The 19,249-nt window shown below is 40.1% G+C and overlaps 1 protein-coding gene across 2 annotated transcripts in view; it reads left to right on the top strand.

Moving 5' to 3' along the window:
* The window catches only part of LOC131679575 (uncharacterized), a 174,912-nt gene that overhangs the window by 143,119 nt on the left and 12,544 nt on the right, over window positions 1-19,249 (top strand). For both annotated transcript variants that reach the window (XM_058960315.1, XM_058960323.1), the window contains exon 6: window positions 18,256-18,394. In XM_058960315.1, the coding sequence (XP_058816298.1) occupies window positions 18,256-18,394 (139 nt within the window). The remainder of the gene's footprint in view (window positions 1-18,255; window positions 18,395-19,249) is intronic.

Genomic DNA, 19,249 nt, shown 5'->3' with positions numbered 1-19,249 from the left:
GCGTCGCCGTCCCTCCTCCCGCCTTGCCCTTACACCTCCCTCCTTCATCACTCCCCTCCCCTTGGACCACCCTCACGCCCGCATTTCCTTCATCCACATCGTATACCGAAATACGATGAAGGATTTCTGACGCATCCTCCACTCCCACTCTACTAACCCCCCATTTCCTCCACTTTCAAACCCCTTTCACCAACATTTCAAAACATAATCACATCAAGATAACATTGAACTCATGCTGATTAAGCTAATTAAATATTATTCTTTTGCCTTTCTCATATAGAAAGGTTATGCAATTGCTCCAAAAACCGACTTTCTAACCGAGGCCCGGAGGGCCGAGTCTCATATAACTCAGTTCGTCGAGATCGCAAAATATCTGTGTGTATGTATGTGTGTATGTATGTGTGTATGTATGTATGTATGTATGTATGTGTGTGTATGTGCGGATTTGTTAACAAAATGTCCACATCGGTTTCTCGGAGATGGCTGAACCGATTTTTATAAACTAAGATTCAAATGAAAGGTATAATATTCCCATAGGTTGCTATTGAATTTCATTTTCAACCGACATCTAGTTCCGGATTACGAGTTGAAGAGTATAGTTACAAAACAAAATTTGTTGATTTGTCCACATCGGTTTCTCGGAATTTTCTGAACCGATTTTGACAAACTTGATTTTAAATGAAAGGTTCATCAGCTGCTGTTGAATTTTGTGTGGATCCGAGTTCTGGTACCTGAATTACAGGGTGATACGTACGATTACGCAGCAAATCCCGATTCTAACGAATTCTGCGATGAATGTAAAAGGGTGAACTTTTTTCCAAAATGTGTGGTTCGTTCGTTGCGCTTTCGTCGCACCTCTTTCTGCTGCTCTATCTGGGAGCCTCGCTTGGTTCATGGAGTGGCACGACCTATGAGCTTTGATTTAACTCTCGATTCCTCTCCTGCTTCTTGCCTCCATCCATTACGTCGCCGTTAAGTTCTCGTCCCTGTGGTGAGCCGTTTAGGTGCTGATTCCCTGAGCCATTCAGCTCATGTTTCCGTGAGTCATTCAGCTCCCGGCCTTATCACGATCCGCTTGGGTAGTGCTCAACGGTAAACTCACCCTATTCCGACCGATAGTTCCCCGACGGAGGAATTTCCCCCGACACCAATATCCGCTTTCTTGACCCATTCAGCTCCCAGCTTTACCGCTTATCCTACTCCGATTGATAGTTCCCCGACAACGAAATTTCTTTCGTTACCGGTGTTTGTTTCGTGAGCCAATTAGCTCCCCTTTTCATCACGGTTCTGTCGGGTAGGTCCCGGCGCCGAATCTACCCTATCGTAAATTCCCCGGCGGTAGACCACTCCCGATACCGATGAACGTTTCTGTGAGCCATTAAGCTCCCCGTTTCGTCTACTCGGTCTAATCCCCGGCGGTGGAGCTAGCCTACACAACGGCCAGCCAGCAGGTGCTGAGGTCCATCCAGCGATTCCGGGTGGAGCGTAACTTCCGGTTCACTGGCGCCCAACGACCCACTTCTGGCTATTCGACGCGGTCTACTCGGTCTAATCCCCGACGGTGGATCTAGCTTACTCACGAGCTACCCGGTAGAGTGTCGAGGTCGGTCCGGCGATTCCGGTGAAGCCTGACGTCCGGTTCATTGGCGCCCCGACGACCCGAGCCCGATGCTACATCGCATACTACTCAATTGGTCCCCGCCGGTGGATCCAGTCTACACCGTCGGTGAGTTTCCCGTCGGCGGAATTCCTCCCGAAACCCTATTTGTGGTTCCACTGAGGCGTTCTAACCAATGTCGGGCTAGGGCTATAGGGCTAGGGCTATAGGGCTAGGGCTAGGGCTATAGGGCTAGGGCTATAGGGCTTGTTACCGAACAACTTTTTTCGTAACAATATTTGTCCATCCAATTTAGTATACTAGTACCTAAGTGTTTCTAGTCCATACGATAATTTTGTTTTGCTACTGTTATAGCGGTAAGCTTGAATCTAGTTGGTACCGCCACACGGTACTATCTTTGATTTTAGGCCTGAGTTTAGTCCGGCCTAAGACGTTAGTACCTGTCATTGCAGAAATGGCTGCATCCTGAAGCCAAATGAAAACAGTGTAAAAGGCCGCCATGTTCCTCTTGCATACATCTCAATAATTTGAATCAACTTTTCGAACTTTATGTGCAACATTATGGCCCATGCAACACACAAACCATATGAGGGCAAGTAAGCAAGTTTTATCCCGTACGAAAAACAGGTGTAATCGAATTTTAAATGCATTTTTTAAATATTCTTTATCGTCCTATATCTAGAAGGTGCTACACGCTAATTTCAAAACGCTACATCGAAGAGTTATATTGCAGGTTAGCAGAAGTCGAATCATATTGAAACAAACTGTCGAACGAAATTTTATAATTGGATTCAGAGATGAAAATTGTTTTCGTTCGTTAGTTTACCTATGGCTATCAAAATGAGTGAAGTTTAATTTGCTCACAATTTTTTAGTTATTTTTACATGAGGAAAAGAATATATAATCACAATTTATTCCCTTTTCTAGTTGTATCTTCTCACAAAGAACACCATAAGCAAGTGGAAGTTTATTTATATTTTTACTGCTTTTGAAAGAGTTCAAAACTAAGATTGAATAAAAAATTGTAAATGAAGCCATGCCATATAGCCTAAGTAACACTTTTACATATGACGGCAAACAAACTGTTACAAATATTCTCATTTTGATCGTTATTTAAATGTTATCGGAGCTTGCTTGTATTGTTTCGTAATTTATAATTTTCTAGCATATCTTGAACCATTTGCATTTCCGCTGTAGTACAAATTTTCGTTTAATTATTTATGATAGAACAGATATGCACAGGGTATGAAAGAGCTGTGAAAGCTGAGACTAGACAGATGACTTGGCAAAATGACGCAAAAAGTTGAATACGGAAAAATCGCTTAAATCGTGTCGGAACTTAAGTGGGGTTGTGTAAGGTATTATCGGCAAATTGGATACTTTAATTTTTTTTTCGATGCAAAGATTCTTCGTCTTTTCAGTCAGGCGCCACATCGAAATCTTGTTTTGCGGTATACACCATAACTCAAACTCTACTGGACAAACGTTGAGACATTTGCACAGTTGTTTTTCACAGCATTTCACAAGTAATTAAGGGAGCTTATATTTTTTGGTCGATTTTCGATTTTTTCGTAGTACTTTGAAACCAACGTCCGATTATTGCTAAAACAACGATTAACATGTTATTGTAAAATAATAATATTTAGCAGTTTGCAAAAAGCTCTTGTAGTTGCCTGGGCAATGATGTGAAAAAGAAGAATTGTGCAAAATTCAGAACGATTGGTCCAAGAAATTTTGTCTGCATCCAGTATCAGGTTCAATCTGTAAATTTATAATTGTCAATTTATTATCAGACAGATGGCAGACTATAGGAAGTGCTGATAATTTGAATTACTTCATTTTCAGCAAAGTAGGTCTGCCAAATTCTATATGCATGGTTAGTAGACTAGTTGGGTAGGATGGTATAATAAGCCCCACCAGGCTAAAATTTGAGATTTCCATTCCATGGAGGACATAATTATCTGAAGCAAATAAATAATTTTTATGGCATTTTTCATGTGTTGCAAAACAGTAACTGATACAAACTTTTCAAAAGATGTAAGCTTCCACTCTTTTTCTATAAGCATTTGATTTAATTTGGAACAGTCAGATTTGGCTGAACTGACAAACTACTAAGTGTAATGTTAGAGAAGCTCTTGAAACCCTTGGAGTGGCTGGCGCCTAACAATACAACTCTATAACGTTCTCGATAGTATGCACCATTATTAGCAAAATAGTCAATTATGGATCTTAAATAATAAATTGTTTAAGCGGTTACTTCACTGTAGAATTTTAAAGCAATCGATCTTTTATTTATTAATCTAAAATGTGCTTTAGGATGTAAAAAATGATATCCCAAAACATGGAGAACAAAAACAATTCAAAAATATAATTTTCAATTTTGCCGCAACGCTTCTTATGTATATAACCCATGTGTACTTCAAACTTTAACCGCGTTTTTCTCGAAACCACTGCACAGTGGTCGGAAACGCCAAAAACGTGAACTTAATTCACTAGAGGCCAAATCATCGAATATATTCACAGGGTGTCTTTGGAGGAATTGTGCATTTGAATATTCCCCACAATCTGATAACAATTGAAATTAAGCATGGCTTACTATGATCGAACCAAAAAAAATAACTTTTTATACTGATGAGATAGAAAGTTGGTGTCTTCGACAAAGTTTTAAGAGTGCTCATAGTGAAGAATTTTGTTGAAGAACTTGAGCTTGTAGGACTAAAGGTTCTCGATTTATAAGGCATTTTCTATGACAACCCCCTTGAATCTAGTTTTTTTTAATATAACTTTTATCATTGTGACTTTTCGTGAAAACTATATTCAAGACAAATATGTAGGTATCAAAAGTACATAATATTGTCGAAGACTGTATGTAAAAATACTCATTTGTTTCAAAGTTATTGAAGATTTTCACATTTTTTTTACACCAACTTCAACTACGTATAAGAAAGAAAGGTGCAAACCAAAATGCACGAACAGGCACTTTTTTCACTGTCTAAAGTATGCACAATAAATCTAAGAAAGTTTGGCGCGTGGCACTCTTGAACCCTATGAATAGGGTAGGCTTATCATGTTTTTTGACATTTTCCATACAAAAATCAACAAAAAAAATTTTGTCGAAGACACCAACTTTCTATCTCGTCAGTATAAAAAGTTATTTTTTTTAGTTCGATCAAAGTAAGCCATGCATTATCAGATTGTGGGGAATATTCATATAAACAATTCCTCCAAAGACACCCTGTGAATATATTCGATGGTTTGGCCTCTAGTGAATTAAGTTCACGTTTTTGGCGTTTCCTACCACTGTGCACTGGCCGGAAATGTAACTCGAGCAAATGATTTTTGGTCACTGAAATTTTCACAGTATATTCAAAATTGATTTTTCTAGTCACGTACGCAGGATTAAATTTTTTATTGGTTACCTTTTTATTGATTAATGATTTTGTGAAGATTTTTATGATATTCTCTACGTTTTTTCACTCAAAACTGCGCCATTTCGCTTAAAATCAAAATATCGAAAAAATCCTACGACATCGCTATTGACATAAGGAATCAGAAAAACTTTAGTTTTTGGCGCTAGGTCAAAAATCACGGGAGATAAATTTCCGACCGTGGACCCCTTCCAAAAAAACGCGCATGAGGTGAAAATGCTGCAGAGCCGCGATCTTGTGGTGAAATTGCTCGAAAAAATTATTTTATTTGATACAATACTTATGTTATAAATCCCATTCAACAAGATGTCGATTCACCATTTTATTGAGCAACAAAAAAATTTCTCGAAATAATCAGACTATTAAATGGCATAAACAGTGAATTTTAAATTAACTTTATTGTACAGTTTTTAACATAGCCGTGTATTGTTGATCAGAACGCAGCAATGCAAATGGCAGCATCACATTACCGGAAGAAGACAAAAATAAATAAATAAAGATGGCAATAAATAAGCCAGTTTATCAGGTAGGAAAGAAAAGCACTGTCGAACTACACTAATAAAATAAAATAACAATTAATGCATAGAAAACTACGCATTTCCAATAAAAGTGGAATAACCCATTAAGTGGGTAAAGAGTTCGTATCCATAAATGAATACAGCTCTTATACGTCAACCTGGGTATGTTTTATCCTTTTTTTCGTAGAACTGTTACAACAAAACGCGTGAAAAATATCCATTCATGAAAATCGCGCCAGATTGAAAAATACTGTCAATAGAATTATTTCTGAATTAAAAAAACATAAAATAACATTCATTTCACATTATTGTCTCCTTAACTACTTAACAAAATAAAACCGCCAACTGGATATATTTTTAATGGCTGGATCTTTTGGCTGCTCTAAAAATGCCGAACGCATATTTGCAACATCCTCAGTAGTTTAAACAGCCGTTCTTTATGAGCATTGCCGAAATGTTCCGTTTCCGCCACGTACTCAGATGCAGGCCGGTAATTTGCAGCTTCCGCTACGAACCTTAGTTTGCAGGTTAACTCGCTTAAAATTATTCTTAATGACTTTTCACTCATTATTAAGATCAGTATATCCATTGACATTATCTCATCGAGTAGTTGTGAAATGAATAAAAAGCACCAATTGTTATAAGCAATAAAATACCCATTTTTTGACAGCTCATAAAATGGGTTAAGTTTTTTTTTACCGTGTTTATCTACCCGCATTTTTTTATTTCCTCGTTCTTTCCTTCTCTCTACACGCTTAATTCGAATTGCACATCAAAGGGTTACAGTAGAGCACGTTTGGATAAATTGAGATCTATTCAATCAATTCAAATCAAAGTTGTTTTTGTGAATTAGAAACAGAACTACAATAAGAATTGTTTTGATTCTTTTCTTTTTGTTTATCGCTAAGAGAATAAGCGGGACCATTTAATTCGTTAATATAAATCGATAAGATATTTTCACGAATGACTGCCCATATATCTATTGTATCACACATCAAAGAAAATAAATAACGGTAGAAAATTATTGTTTTTAGGGGATAGATCCAAACAAATGAGAATTGGATATAGATCGTAAAATGTAATATTTTATGAATTTACTTACACCGGTCGTTAGCAAATTGAATCAGAATTTTAACAGCTTAAAAATTAGCTCCACAAATACCCTAAGCTAAGAGTAAATAATTGATTTTAAATATGCGCAATGTTCCAATAAGAATAAAATCACATAAAACTTCTGAATGCAAAATGTTTTGAAATTTATTGTGAACACAACGGTGTTCAATATATTTATTTCGATTTTTGGCATAAATCGTTCCAATTTGCATTGATGCATTATAGAAATATCTCTATATTCTGCCTGCCACAGTGCAAAAAAAAAAAATTAAATATAACGCTCGTGAATATATATGATCATTCTGTCAAAGTTTAATTTTCTGTTTGATCTGTGTTTACTTTTTATTTAAACCTCGTTGAAAAACGTGTATAATTTTAATTCGCAGACCTTCATTGATAATTGATCTTTATTCCAAACTTGTGAAAATTCACTTGAAACGAAAATAAATGTTCTCCCCCACGTCGATAGGTATCATGTTCAATTAGAATGACACTCACAGTTCATTTTAAATTCAAATTGAAATATTAACCAACCAATTTTTTAATCAAAGTATGAAATCTCGACCAACATATAATTCCGACTTAAAGCCAACTGTCAAAATTCTCTTTGAAAGGGAATTCCGGACAAACCGTTACTCGCCAATCACAGATGCTGGCACTAAACAAAAAAGAAAAATTTTCTCTTCCATTAACTGCTATGAACTGTGTTTATCCAGCGACGGTTTGTCCGGAATTTCCTTTCAAAGAGAATTTTGACAGTTAGGTTTTAACCAGTAATCGTATTTTTGTCGAGAAATAACTATCATGGCACCAATTACAACCGATGGTTTAGCCACCTCTAACTCGACGAGCGCCTATTCAAACTGAATAAAAACATGCATATGTATATCAATTTATTTTCTTTTGTGCATATTATGTCACTACAAAGTACTGCACATCGGCCAACTTTCAACTATCCAGCACGTTAAAGTTCTATGTTCAGAAACATATCGGCAACAAGTTGACAAAATTGTTCTCACACCCTATGAAACGAGATAATTGACGAAGAAAAGCTATTTTACTGCAAGAAAATATCGGAATGAATTTACTCATTTTCTTTAACTTGAATTTGTTGTTTTTTAACATTGACGTGTAACGCAGATCAGAACGCAGTCATATAAATGACAGCATCGTTTGATTAAAGCTTACCAAATATTTTAGGCCGGTTTAAAAGTTAGTCCGGTTTAAAAACAGTTAGTACGGCTTTGTGCTTACGGCTATTAGACTCTCTTTGCATTGTCGTTAGTTTATAAATTTTTGGAAACTTCCTATGTACTTTTTGTTTAACCTAGAATAAGTGTACACTAACCCTAATTAACCTAAAAATATATACCCTAACTTACACTAAGAGCTTAAAAATATGTCCAACTTGTCACTGTTCATGGAGATGCGGAGTATGCAGATTGAAGGACGGGAAAAAGAGGTCTTTTGCGCCCACCCCGGAACGTGCAGACCAGACGTTGGGGCTTAGTACATGCTCCTTTCAGGATCAGTAAAATACACCCGCCAAGCAACCGTATTCCCTGAACATTGGCAATCTGTACATAACTATAGAAAATTAATGCAAAGGCCATAGGGAGCCACCCTAATATACGTAACCGATAAAAGAATAACTAATCTTAATTCTAGTACCACATTTTGTTAATTTCTCGTTTCTATTTGAGCTGGGTAAGGAGGATAAAAAATTACCAGCAGAACCACTGTATCCGGAAGAGAGAGAGAGAGAGAGAGAGAGAGAGAGAGAGAGAGAGAGAGAGAGAGAGAGAGAGAGAGAGAGAGAGAGAGAGGAAGATCAGCAGAGAGAGAGATAGAGAGCGAAAGAAGTCCCTGGGAAAGCACTGATAACGATCGGGATCAGTCTGGTTTAGGCGATCAAGCTATCAGCAAGGCGAAGAAAAAGAGTATTACCCTCAGCGTGTGCCAGTAGTCAAAAAACCGTCGAGCAGTGCTTCGTGATCAATTTCGGTGATCTCGCACCGCACCCGTTAACGGTCCTAAATAAACACCGCTACCTGTACCGGGACGGATGCCAAGAAATAGACGGCCCCCAGAATCGTCGAGAAAAACCGTCCAAAATTGCGACCAACAACGGTAATATCCACTTGGTGCCTACCGACGCCGCTTAGAAGGCGGTCCACATCTTTTCGACCACGAACTCGCCTGCGTCATCGTATTAACCGCCGCCAGCCGCCCGGAATATAGCAGAGCTAAAAGGCTTTCGCCGCTGTCGTCCGTGAAGAGTGCCAAGGTACGTCAACTCCAACCTTTTTTTCTCTCTCTCTCTCCATCCATCGTCGGAGATCGTCCAGGGCCCCAACGAACGTCGATCGGCGCCGAAACGAACCGCATGTATGGCCATTCAATAAATGTAAAATTCGTATGTAGTCGTTTTTGCCTTTCTCATATAAAGAAAGGCTATGCAATCACTGTAAAAATCGACTTTTTAACCGAGGCCCGGAGGGCCGAGTGTCATACACCATTCGATTCAGTTCGTCGAGATCGGCAAATGTCTGTGTGTGTATGTATGTATGTGTGTGTGTATGTGTGTGTATGTGTGTGTGTCATTTAAACTCACACAATTTTCTCAGAGATGGCTGAATTGATTTTCGTAAACTTAGTTTCATCTGAAAGGTATAACGCTCCCATAAGCTGCTATTGAATTTTTAGTTGATCCGACTTCCGGTTCCGGAGTTACGGGTTGAAGAGTGCGGTCACACAGCAAATTCCCATATAAACTGGTACCACCATGATGTTAAAATGATGTAAAACATATTAAAATTGATGTAACATTACTCTAGTTTGCGGGTCTGGATCACTAATGATCAATTAAAGCAGCTTTGACCACATTGGCCACCTATGACTGTTCATGACGCCCCCGGGGAACCCGCCAAGTTCCTAAGCTAATATCACATTCATTCCCCAACGAATTCTCTACCGATTTTTACAAACTTGATTTTAAATGAAAGATACAGTAATACCGTTGACTGCTGCTGAATTTCATTCGGTTCTGACCCTTGCTTCCGGAGTTACAGGGGTGTTAGTAAGGATACACTGAAATTTCCCATATAAATCGGTACAATCGCAATACCTCAGAGGCTAAAAACTATTGAAATGGTCACCAAATTACTTCTAATCGCAGATCTAGATCACTGATTGCCAATCAAACATTCTTTGAATATATTGTCCACTATCGACGATTCCGGAAGTCCGGAATTCCGGGCATATTCCACAATTAAAGTCACATCGGTTCTTCGGTGATGACTGAACCGATTTTCTCAAACCAAATCTCAAATGGAAGGCAAAATATGCAGTTGAGTATTGCGTCGCCACCCCTCCCCCCGCCTTGCCCTTACACCTCCCTCCTTCATCACTCCCCTCCCCTTGGACCACCCTCACGCCCGCATTTCCTTCATCCACCCCGTATACCGAAATACGATGAACGATTTCTGACGCATCCTCCACTCCCATTCTACTAACCCCCCATTCCCTCCACTTTCAAACCCATTCCACCAACATTTCAAAATGTAATCACATGAAGATAACATTGAACTCATGCTGATTAAGCTAATTAAATATTATTCTTTTGTCATTCTCATATAGAAAGGTTATGTAATTGCTCCAAAAACCGACTGTCTAACCGAGGCCCGGAGGGCCGAGTCTCATATAACATTCGACTCAGTTCGTCGAGATCGCAAAATATCTGTGTGTATGTATGTGTGTATGTATGTGCGGATTTGTTAACAAAATGTCCACATCGGTTTCTCGGAGATGGCTGAACCGATTTTGACAAACTAAGATTCAAATGAAAGGTATAATATTCCCATAGGTTGCTACTGAATTTCATTTTCAACCGACATCTTGTTCCGGATTACGAGTTGAAGAGTATGGTTACAAAACAAAATTTGTTGATTTGTCCACATCAGTTTCTCGGAATTTTCTGAACCGATTTTGACAAACTTGATTTTAAATGAAAGGTCCATCAGCTGCTGTTGAATTTTGTGTGGATCCGAGTTCTGGTTCCTGAATTACAGGGTGATACGTACGATCACGCAGCAAATCCTGATTCTGCGATGAATGTAAAAAGGTGAAATTTTTTCCAAAATGTAAACACAAGTGTTGAATTTGTAGATCTAGGTCACCAACAGTCATTCAAAGTCTCTTTGGCCACACTGGCCACTGGCCACACACCATCGACGGATCCGGAAGCATCCAAATTCAGAATAACGGTTATATTGGTTTCTCGAAAATGGCAGAACCGATTTGATCAACTTAGTCTCAAATGAAAAGTGTTGCATCCCCGGAAACTGATATTAAATTCCATCTCCATCCGACTTCCGGCTCCGGAGTTACGGGTTGTGGAGTGCGATCACATAGAAAACTCCGATTCAAACCGATACCGCGATGAATGCAAAAAGGTGCTCTTATATATACTTACCAAGTGAAATAAGAATGAAAGACATTTCCATAATGTTATATTGTACGAACCAGCTATTAAATCATAGTTTGTAGAAATGAGAAAGGCACAATTGCACCTCTAGGTGGATTAAAACAGGTTTTTCATAGAGAGTCTATTTCCATTGGATGGTCTTTTATTGTTTCGCTCCACTTTGTATTAAATTAACGTCGATTGGCTAAGGTATTATGAGTCCTCCCGAGAGCGGTTGCCGACCCTGGGACATCCTAAAGGTGAGCTAGCCGTGCGGTGTTCTTCACCGTAACTTTCAGGCTAGGGCTATAGGGCTAGGGCTATAGGGCTAGGGCTATAGGGCTAGGGCTATAGGGCTAGGGCTATAGGGCTAGGGCTATAGGGCTAGGGCTATAGGGCTAGGGCTATAGGGCTAGGGCTATAGGGCTAGGGCTATAGGGCTAGGGCTATAGGGCTAGGGCTATAGGGCTAGGGCTATAGGGCTAGGGCTATAGGGCTAGGGCTATAGGGCTAGGGCTATAGGGCTAGGGCTATAGGGCTAGGGCTATAGGGCTAGGGCTATAGGGCTAGGGCTATAGGGCTAGGGCTATAGGGCTAGGGCTATAGGGCTAGGGCTATAGGGCTAGGGCTATAGGGCTAGGGCTATAGGGCTAGGGCTATAGGGCTAGGGCTATAGGGCTAGGGCTATAGGGCTAGGGCTATAGGGCTAGGGCTATAGGGCTAGGGCTATAGGGCTAGGGCTATAGGGCTAGGGCTATAGGGCTAGGGCTATAGGGCTAGGGCTATAGGGCTAGGGCTATAGGGCTAGGGCTATAGGGCTAGGGCTATAGGGCTAGGGCTATAGGGCTAGGGCTATAGGGCTAGGGCTATAGGGCTAGGGCTATAGGGCTAGGGCTAGGGCTATAGGGCTAGGGCTAGGGCTATAGGGCTAGGACTATAAGGCTAGGGCTAGGGTTAGTCTCTTTGCTTGGCAAACCGAAGGTCAGCGTAGGATGGCGCATGACGAAGCAGAATGGGACAATGTCGAAATGATGTAAGGCTTCAACGAGGAACTCGTAACTGCCAAATACTCTAAATATGAAGAAAGCGCCCAGATCATATGGTATCCTTAACGTCGCATTGAGAGCAACGATTCAGGCATACCCGCAAACCTCCCGAGGATCCATCGTATAGACCAAATCGGGTAATTCTTAGAGGGGACTATCCTGAACAGGCCGGCAACATTTATGGAGAGCAACCACGGATTGTCGAAGAACCAGTCCGGAATTCCAAAAGACAAATCTACGGTAGACGCTAGTCTTACCCTATTTAAGAAAACTGATACGGCGCTCCAACAGAAAATAAGAAGAAATCGATTGTGTTCCGCGACAATGATAGACGTCAACAACGCGTCCAGTAGCGTGAGGTGGGAAGCCAGCGCTGAATCACTGCACATAATCAGGGTCCCTAACTAACTGTGCAGAATTCTCTGGAGCTACTTCCAGAACCGAGTTCCTATCTACGAAATAACCAGGGCTCTCAGTCTTTTAGAGCAAAACGATGGCTGTTTACTGCCGAACGTTTCGGCCTTGTGGTGTTGGCCTTTTTCAAGGGAAATATAGGTCCATCGTTTTTTCCGACATTCTAACAAAAATCGATAGACCTATATTTCCCTTGAAAAAGGCCAACACCACAAGGCCGAAACGTCGGGCAGTAAACAACCATTGTTTTGCTCTAAAAGACTTAGACAGCCGTTTTCAAATAACTCATCATCTTAATAACGGTACTACGACAGACGCCGGAGGAGATGAAAATGTTGGCGATGGAGGGAATTGACCTAATCGAAAATTGGATGCAAGGGATGAACTAGACCGCAACTGCGAAGCGCGCAGAAATCACTGTCGGGGAACACATCATAGACTCAAAGCGGACACTGAAACAGCTAATGACCGGCTAGACTTTAACATCCATGTTGATTATGACTGCAAGAAGTCGGCGATAGCTTCAACAGCACACCCCGGGCATTTTCTAGTCATCGTAACGTCATCGATACTGATGTACGGTAGTCATGTTTGGAGGATAGCGAATGGCCTGAATAGCCAAATGGCAGAGAGATTGAGATACAGCGGAATAAGCAAGGTGGACTACCCGACTCATATCAATTCTTTAGATCTGGGTAAATAAGAAACACGAAGAAAGGATCTTATACACGACGCAGTTCCCGTTTGATCACGTGTGTCTAATAAACCTTTATCGGTTCGGACACGCGGTATTACTTTTTTATCCGGAGTGAATAAATAACGAGAAAACACCGCAGAATGTAAACCTTGTCTGGCACCTGGAAGACCGTCAGAAGAGCTGTCGGAACATCAGTGAAAGTGACGAAATGAACCGAAAGTCAGTAACGCCACCTAGCAGAAGCATAGGAACGAGTGAGTCGGTGAAAAAACCTTGCGAAAGTTTTTGGTCGGCATCTCCTGATCGGCTAACGACAGCTTCCAACATTAGTGACAGCCAGAAGTTGCACGGGTCAAACAGCGTGCTATCAACAGTAGAGGATGAGAATCAAGACGCCATCGGAGGGAAATCTCGAATTCTGTGTCTGGAGAAAGTCTACAACCGGGGTCCTCTCCATCGAAGTAGGGTAAATTCACTACCGAGGAATACTTGAGTAGATAAGGACAAAACAAGAGCTAAATGGGTCGAAGAAACGGACCGAGCTAGGAGCAGAATGGTTCAACGAACGCCAAAAAACAATTTACTCAAAGAAAGAAGAGGTACAAGAGCACAATTCCTCACGAAGTAATACCAAAACAATGTTCGCTGGAGGATGAGAATATGGAGATATAAGTAATTAAGGTTTAGTTGCTTGGTGTATTGCGAATCTTTTCTAAATCCACATCGTGACATTCCTGCCGTGCGCCGAATTTCGCGCATGTTCACTTTGCATTAGTGCAAGCGAAAAAAACGGTTTGGCGTTCATTTTTGTTTCGTTCGCTCTCCTGTGTGTTTGACGTATAGGAACAAATCAACGAAATGATAGTTTATCTCGGGATAGACACTACTGTGGAAAGAAAAATATGAATTCAACACTACGAAGGTCCAAGTCGGCGTTAGTCTCTTTTAACAGTCTGAACAAAAAATAGCTATAGACCTGTAGGGCTAGGGCTGGGCTGAAGCTAGGTATAATTGAGCAGAATTTCTGTTCAAAATTAATTATTTTTGGGACTGTTCACTTCAAAACCATGATAATAGAGCTATATCGAAATCTGCTGCCCAATTCACTATTCAAACACAAAAAAATACTATACATGCAAATTTGTTCCTACTTTCAGCGAACACCTGTGTACGATGAGAGCGGTTTATTTGTACAATCCCCCTCTCTTCCCCCACGGTCAATCGAAATTTAACACAAACACGTCAGCAATTTGCGAACACAATTCGAAGCTCATAAAACTAAAGATCTTTTTTGTTTGCGGTACAGCACACACCGCCATCCATGTTACCCTTCCCCCATTTCACGAAACACACATCCAGTGATGGCAGTTATATTATTCGCGCAATATTCGTAGCACTCGTAAAAAAACTCCTCTTTCCGCGAAAACGCTCGCCTCCCTCCTACTCAATCATGCTCTTGTGGATCGGCATCCAATCGAATGAAATTTATTTTCCAGCTCTCTAACGACTGCAACATATCTAGCTTGTTTGTTTTGTTATCGTGAATAAGGGTCTCTCGTTTATCCCTATCCCACTTCAATATGTGGTACGGAGCTCTGCTGCAAATATTGCAATTTGGTGAAAATTTACTTTGATATGTATTGAACTTTTGTTTCTTTTTGTGTTCGCTGTTATTATTTTATACAATGCTGGGAATCGGTTTTTCCAGTGCCGCTCTCGAAACTTCATCGTATTGGCGCGGAACCGGTACTTTGCGGGAGTTTGATGACGGGTTGGAGGAATTGGAGTTCAGCAATTCTCACTTACCACCCGAGCCACGTACCCGCGCTTGCTGAATGATGCCAGGAAACAGGAACACGAATGGAAGCCGACATGGTTTCATTTGGATTGAATTTCAAATAAATTTCGAATGAAAGTCGGGGTGCATTGGGGTAAAAAGTAACTGGTAGTAACTTGTAGCAATATACTCACGGTATAGACACTTTATAAACGGACTAGCGAAGTGTCAAAAAATGTAGCCAGGCGGACTGTCAACAACTGTAGCCAAGCATAAGAGTATTGAGATATCTGAGGTTTAATATACACACACACACACTAAGATCCGGCATTTTTATACTACCGCCCTTTCCTTAACCCCAGAATCTTTTTTTTTCACTCAATCCGACGTGTAAACGATTTGTTTTCCTCCCAATTCAAACGTCAAAACGGCACAATACCAACGTAACTGGATAAGTCAATTGTGATGAGAAGTAAAGAGGGAAGCCCATACAAAGCTTTTGGGAACTTCAGTGATGCCAGTAACTATTCATGGTTGAAGGACATGTCAAACGTGTTAAGGCCACCTTTAAAGTCGAAACATGGTGCTCTTTCCCAGTCAAAAAGGGCAAGTTGCTGGCTAGCGGGGGGCTATTTGCCAACTCGGATGCGCTAATTGCTCTATAATTTGTCAGCAATTTGCTGGCAATTAGGGGGCTATTTTATATGCAACATTTGGGCGATTTGCCGCCGTCATTTTTTTGCCGCTCTACCCGCCCTTGAATCACCCCTAAATCGCCCAGGGAACGCGCCATTTAATCGCCCTTAATTGCCTGATATGAAAATTAAAAATAATAATTATTTTCGGATTCACTATCTACTCACATAAATTTATCGGTACACTAGGTAATCACCACCAGACTATAAGAAGAATCGATGGTGAAATTCGTATTGCACACCAAAACTTACCACAATCTGACTTTCATTTAGACTCAGAGATCTTGTTCCACTATACTTACACACGATTCCACATTCTTTGGCTAAATTAAGTGCACTTAACAAACAAAATACAAGCGGGAAAGTGCCAATTGTTTAAAAAAAAAACAATTTTAAACTTAAGCCAAACATGAACCGCCATGTTTGAAAAACGCAAAAAACAACCAAGTCCATTTCAGCCGCTAGAAAATTTGTCTATGTATTGAAATTACCTTTAAATCGCATTCGCAAATTGCATTTGTTCCTAGGGGCAATTAGCACAGGCGAGTTGAGTAAAACGTCAAACTTTTTAAATCGCCTGACCATGTTCGTCCGCATTTTTTTGACAGGGTTGTTGCTTTTTACAGTGCAGTCAGCGTTACTTATTCTTGTTTGAAACAAGTTATTTCATATCTATTAAATTTTTGTCATAGATAAACTAAAAAAGAATATAAATATAAGAAATGAAAAATATGGTTTTATTCGAAGACTACATATGAAGAAGACTGGTATCTCTTTCCTTTACTCGTACAAATGGGATGCGACAGAGATTTCAGTGCCTCCATTGGAAAATGGTAGGAAGCTCAATGTAAACCTACATGTTTGTGTATATTACTGTGGGACATTGCAAGATAACGTTATATGAGTAAAATGCTCGAAAAAATGACAGTTCAGCGAGCTTGTTTACATGGTGTCCATGTAAACAAGCTCTCTGAACTGTCACCAAAGTGAGGTTATACATTTTCATGTAATATAAAACATTGCATGAAAATATATAACCTCACTTTTCTGACAGTTCAGAGAACTTGTTTACGTGGACATAGAAAATTTTTGATTCCACCCAATACAAGAAACTTGGTTCGAATTCTGACACCATGTAAGCAAGCTCGCTGAACTGTCATTTTTTCAAGCATTGTTATTCATATGACGTTATCTTGCAATGCTCAATTCTATAGCAAATACAATCTTTACCCGAAAATGGTGTTGTTGTTGCTGTCTCCAGATTCTGAACATAGTTGCCAGGATTCTTGATATGTGGTCCTCGCTTTATTTAAATTTTGGCTTATTCGTTTTTGACCCATGTTCAAAGTGCAGCTGGAATTGTTTAAATACCTTCAATCATTCCAAAAGCTTCAAAAATGGGTTTTCGAGGAAATAATCTCGTTTTGCAGCGTTTTCTCTATTCTGCTATCAATTCGAGCCTCCTTCGCATTGTTGCTCTGATACCGCTGCCTGTACGTAAGATTCGGATCACTGCCATTACGTTCAAAACACTGTTCGTATTTTCTAGTACAGTAGAAATTTGGCGCTGCCCACGTTTGCACGTATTTTTAATTAAATAAAAAAACTCGATCGTTTTCGCCCAATACGGACCCTTCAGTTTTGCGTTTAACCCATATCCTCGCGTATACGCTCTAGTATGTTTATACCTTTCAAAGGCACATTGGGGAACCGGTCGGTATGAGTACTACAAAACCCCACTCGCACCAATGCACATCATGAAACTGAAGGTTGTGCAATTTTTGCGTGCGGCATTTTTTTTCCTGTTCGAAACTCTTTTTTCCAATGAATGCGCGTGTTCTGTGGGTGGAAAAAATCCTCTGTTATATCCGTGATAATCTGTTTTGCGGATGAACGAAGCTCATTTCGGTTGATTGGAATGTGTATACTGCAATTTGAATTTTATGCAAGAGCTTAGGAGTATTTCTATTTATCGAAAAGGATAGGTCCGATTCCGCAATGGTAGGTAATGGTTGTGACTACCACGGCAAAGAGTACCAGCTTTTGTGGCTTTCGCTTGATCTTGTGAGGCGATGTTGTAGGAGGATATACCAAGCTATACAGCGATCCATCCGGCGATATGATGCACAAGGATACTACGGACGGGCTGGCTTTGAATGAACCGACCTGTACTTACGGTCACCCATTAACTTTTAACAGGGCGTCGGTTTCCACTAATGAATATACTTCATTATGCAGGATTAACCTGGTAGAGAGATCAATGTAACCGGCCACGATGATGATGTTGAGATCAATGTAGCACTCTGTTGAGAGCCTCTATATCTCTTCTGATATCCATTAAGGCACCAACTGGGTCCTTTTGTGCACCGATCAAAGCTTACCTTCATGAGTATAATGACGGCGATGATGATGCTGATGATGATGGCGATAATGTCGCAATTCAATTTCACTGATGTTCTGTTCTGATTTTCTCTTCCATTGCAGGTAAAATGCACTGCCAGGATATTCGATCTGTACGAACGAAGCGCCCAGCAGGTGGCTGATGAAAACTACCCGCAGGTGCGGGTGTTATCCAATAGTGATAACGGAGTGCACTTTTCCTTCATGAGTGACAAAGATGAAGGTAAGTGGGTTCATCTGTTCAAATAGTCCCCAGCTGACGAAATTTCATCGTGGTATTCTATAACACATTCTTTACGTTTTATTTGAAGCCAATGTAGCCATCCGCCATGCGAGTTATAAAAAAGAACAATTTTAGGACTTTTTTTCGAGAGTATGGTGAAACCTGTCAAATATTCTTTTCAAGTTCTGAAACAAGTGTGATACAATTAATAAATATATCTGTTTTGATAAAAGACGTCAGGCCATTTTTTTAAATTGTAAATGCAAGATACACAGCGGAAGCACGTCTAAGAATGTCAATTTTTTTTTCAAATTGCGATGAAGAAGTTTTTTTCCATATTCCAATTTCTTATTGGATTGTTAATAAAAATGGCTTAAAAGCAAATCGATAAATCCCTACCTGGTCCACTAGGATACATATGCATGAAATTACTCTCAAATTTCATTATGTAATCTATCGATATTTTTTTGATATCAGTAACAGGTGAAACCTTTTAAACTTGAATTGCTGTTGTTGTACTGAATGCAATAGTTAGATTTTCACGCATTCCTTTTGGAAATTACCACTGCAATTCCGTAGCAAAATTCCTAGAATGCACAATTATTTTAACGAGCAAAATTGACTTTGTTAAAGTAGTAATTATCTGCGCCATGATTAGTCCGTACCTTTCACCAGGCGAGTGAGCATATGCTTGCGTTGTTAATACTGTCCACTCGATCACTATGAATGGTTGCTCGCATAGAAAAAACGGTTGGTTCGAGAATTATTGAGTTTGCATTTTTTGTATGTATTGCTGTACGCAGATCTTCAGCGAAAACCTGGCTGATTTTCATAGAATCACGCAACAATTGACCA

This window comes from Topomyia yanbarensis, chromosome 1 (assembly GCF_030247195.1).
Source record: "Topomyia yanbarensis strain Yona2022 chromosome 1, ASM3024719v1, whole genome shotgun sequence".
Lineage (NCBI taxonomy): Eukaryota > Metazoa > Arthropoda > Insecta > Diptera > Culicidae > Topomyia > Topomyia yanbarensis.
The sequence above is the reverse complement of the archived record's forward strand: the minus strand, read 5'-3'. Positions and strand labels throughout refer to the sequence as shown.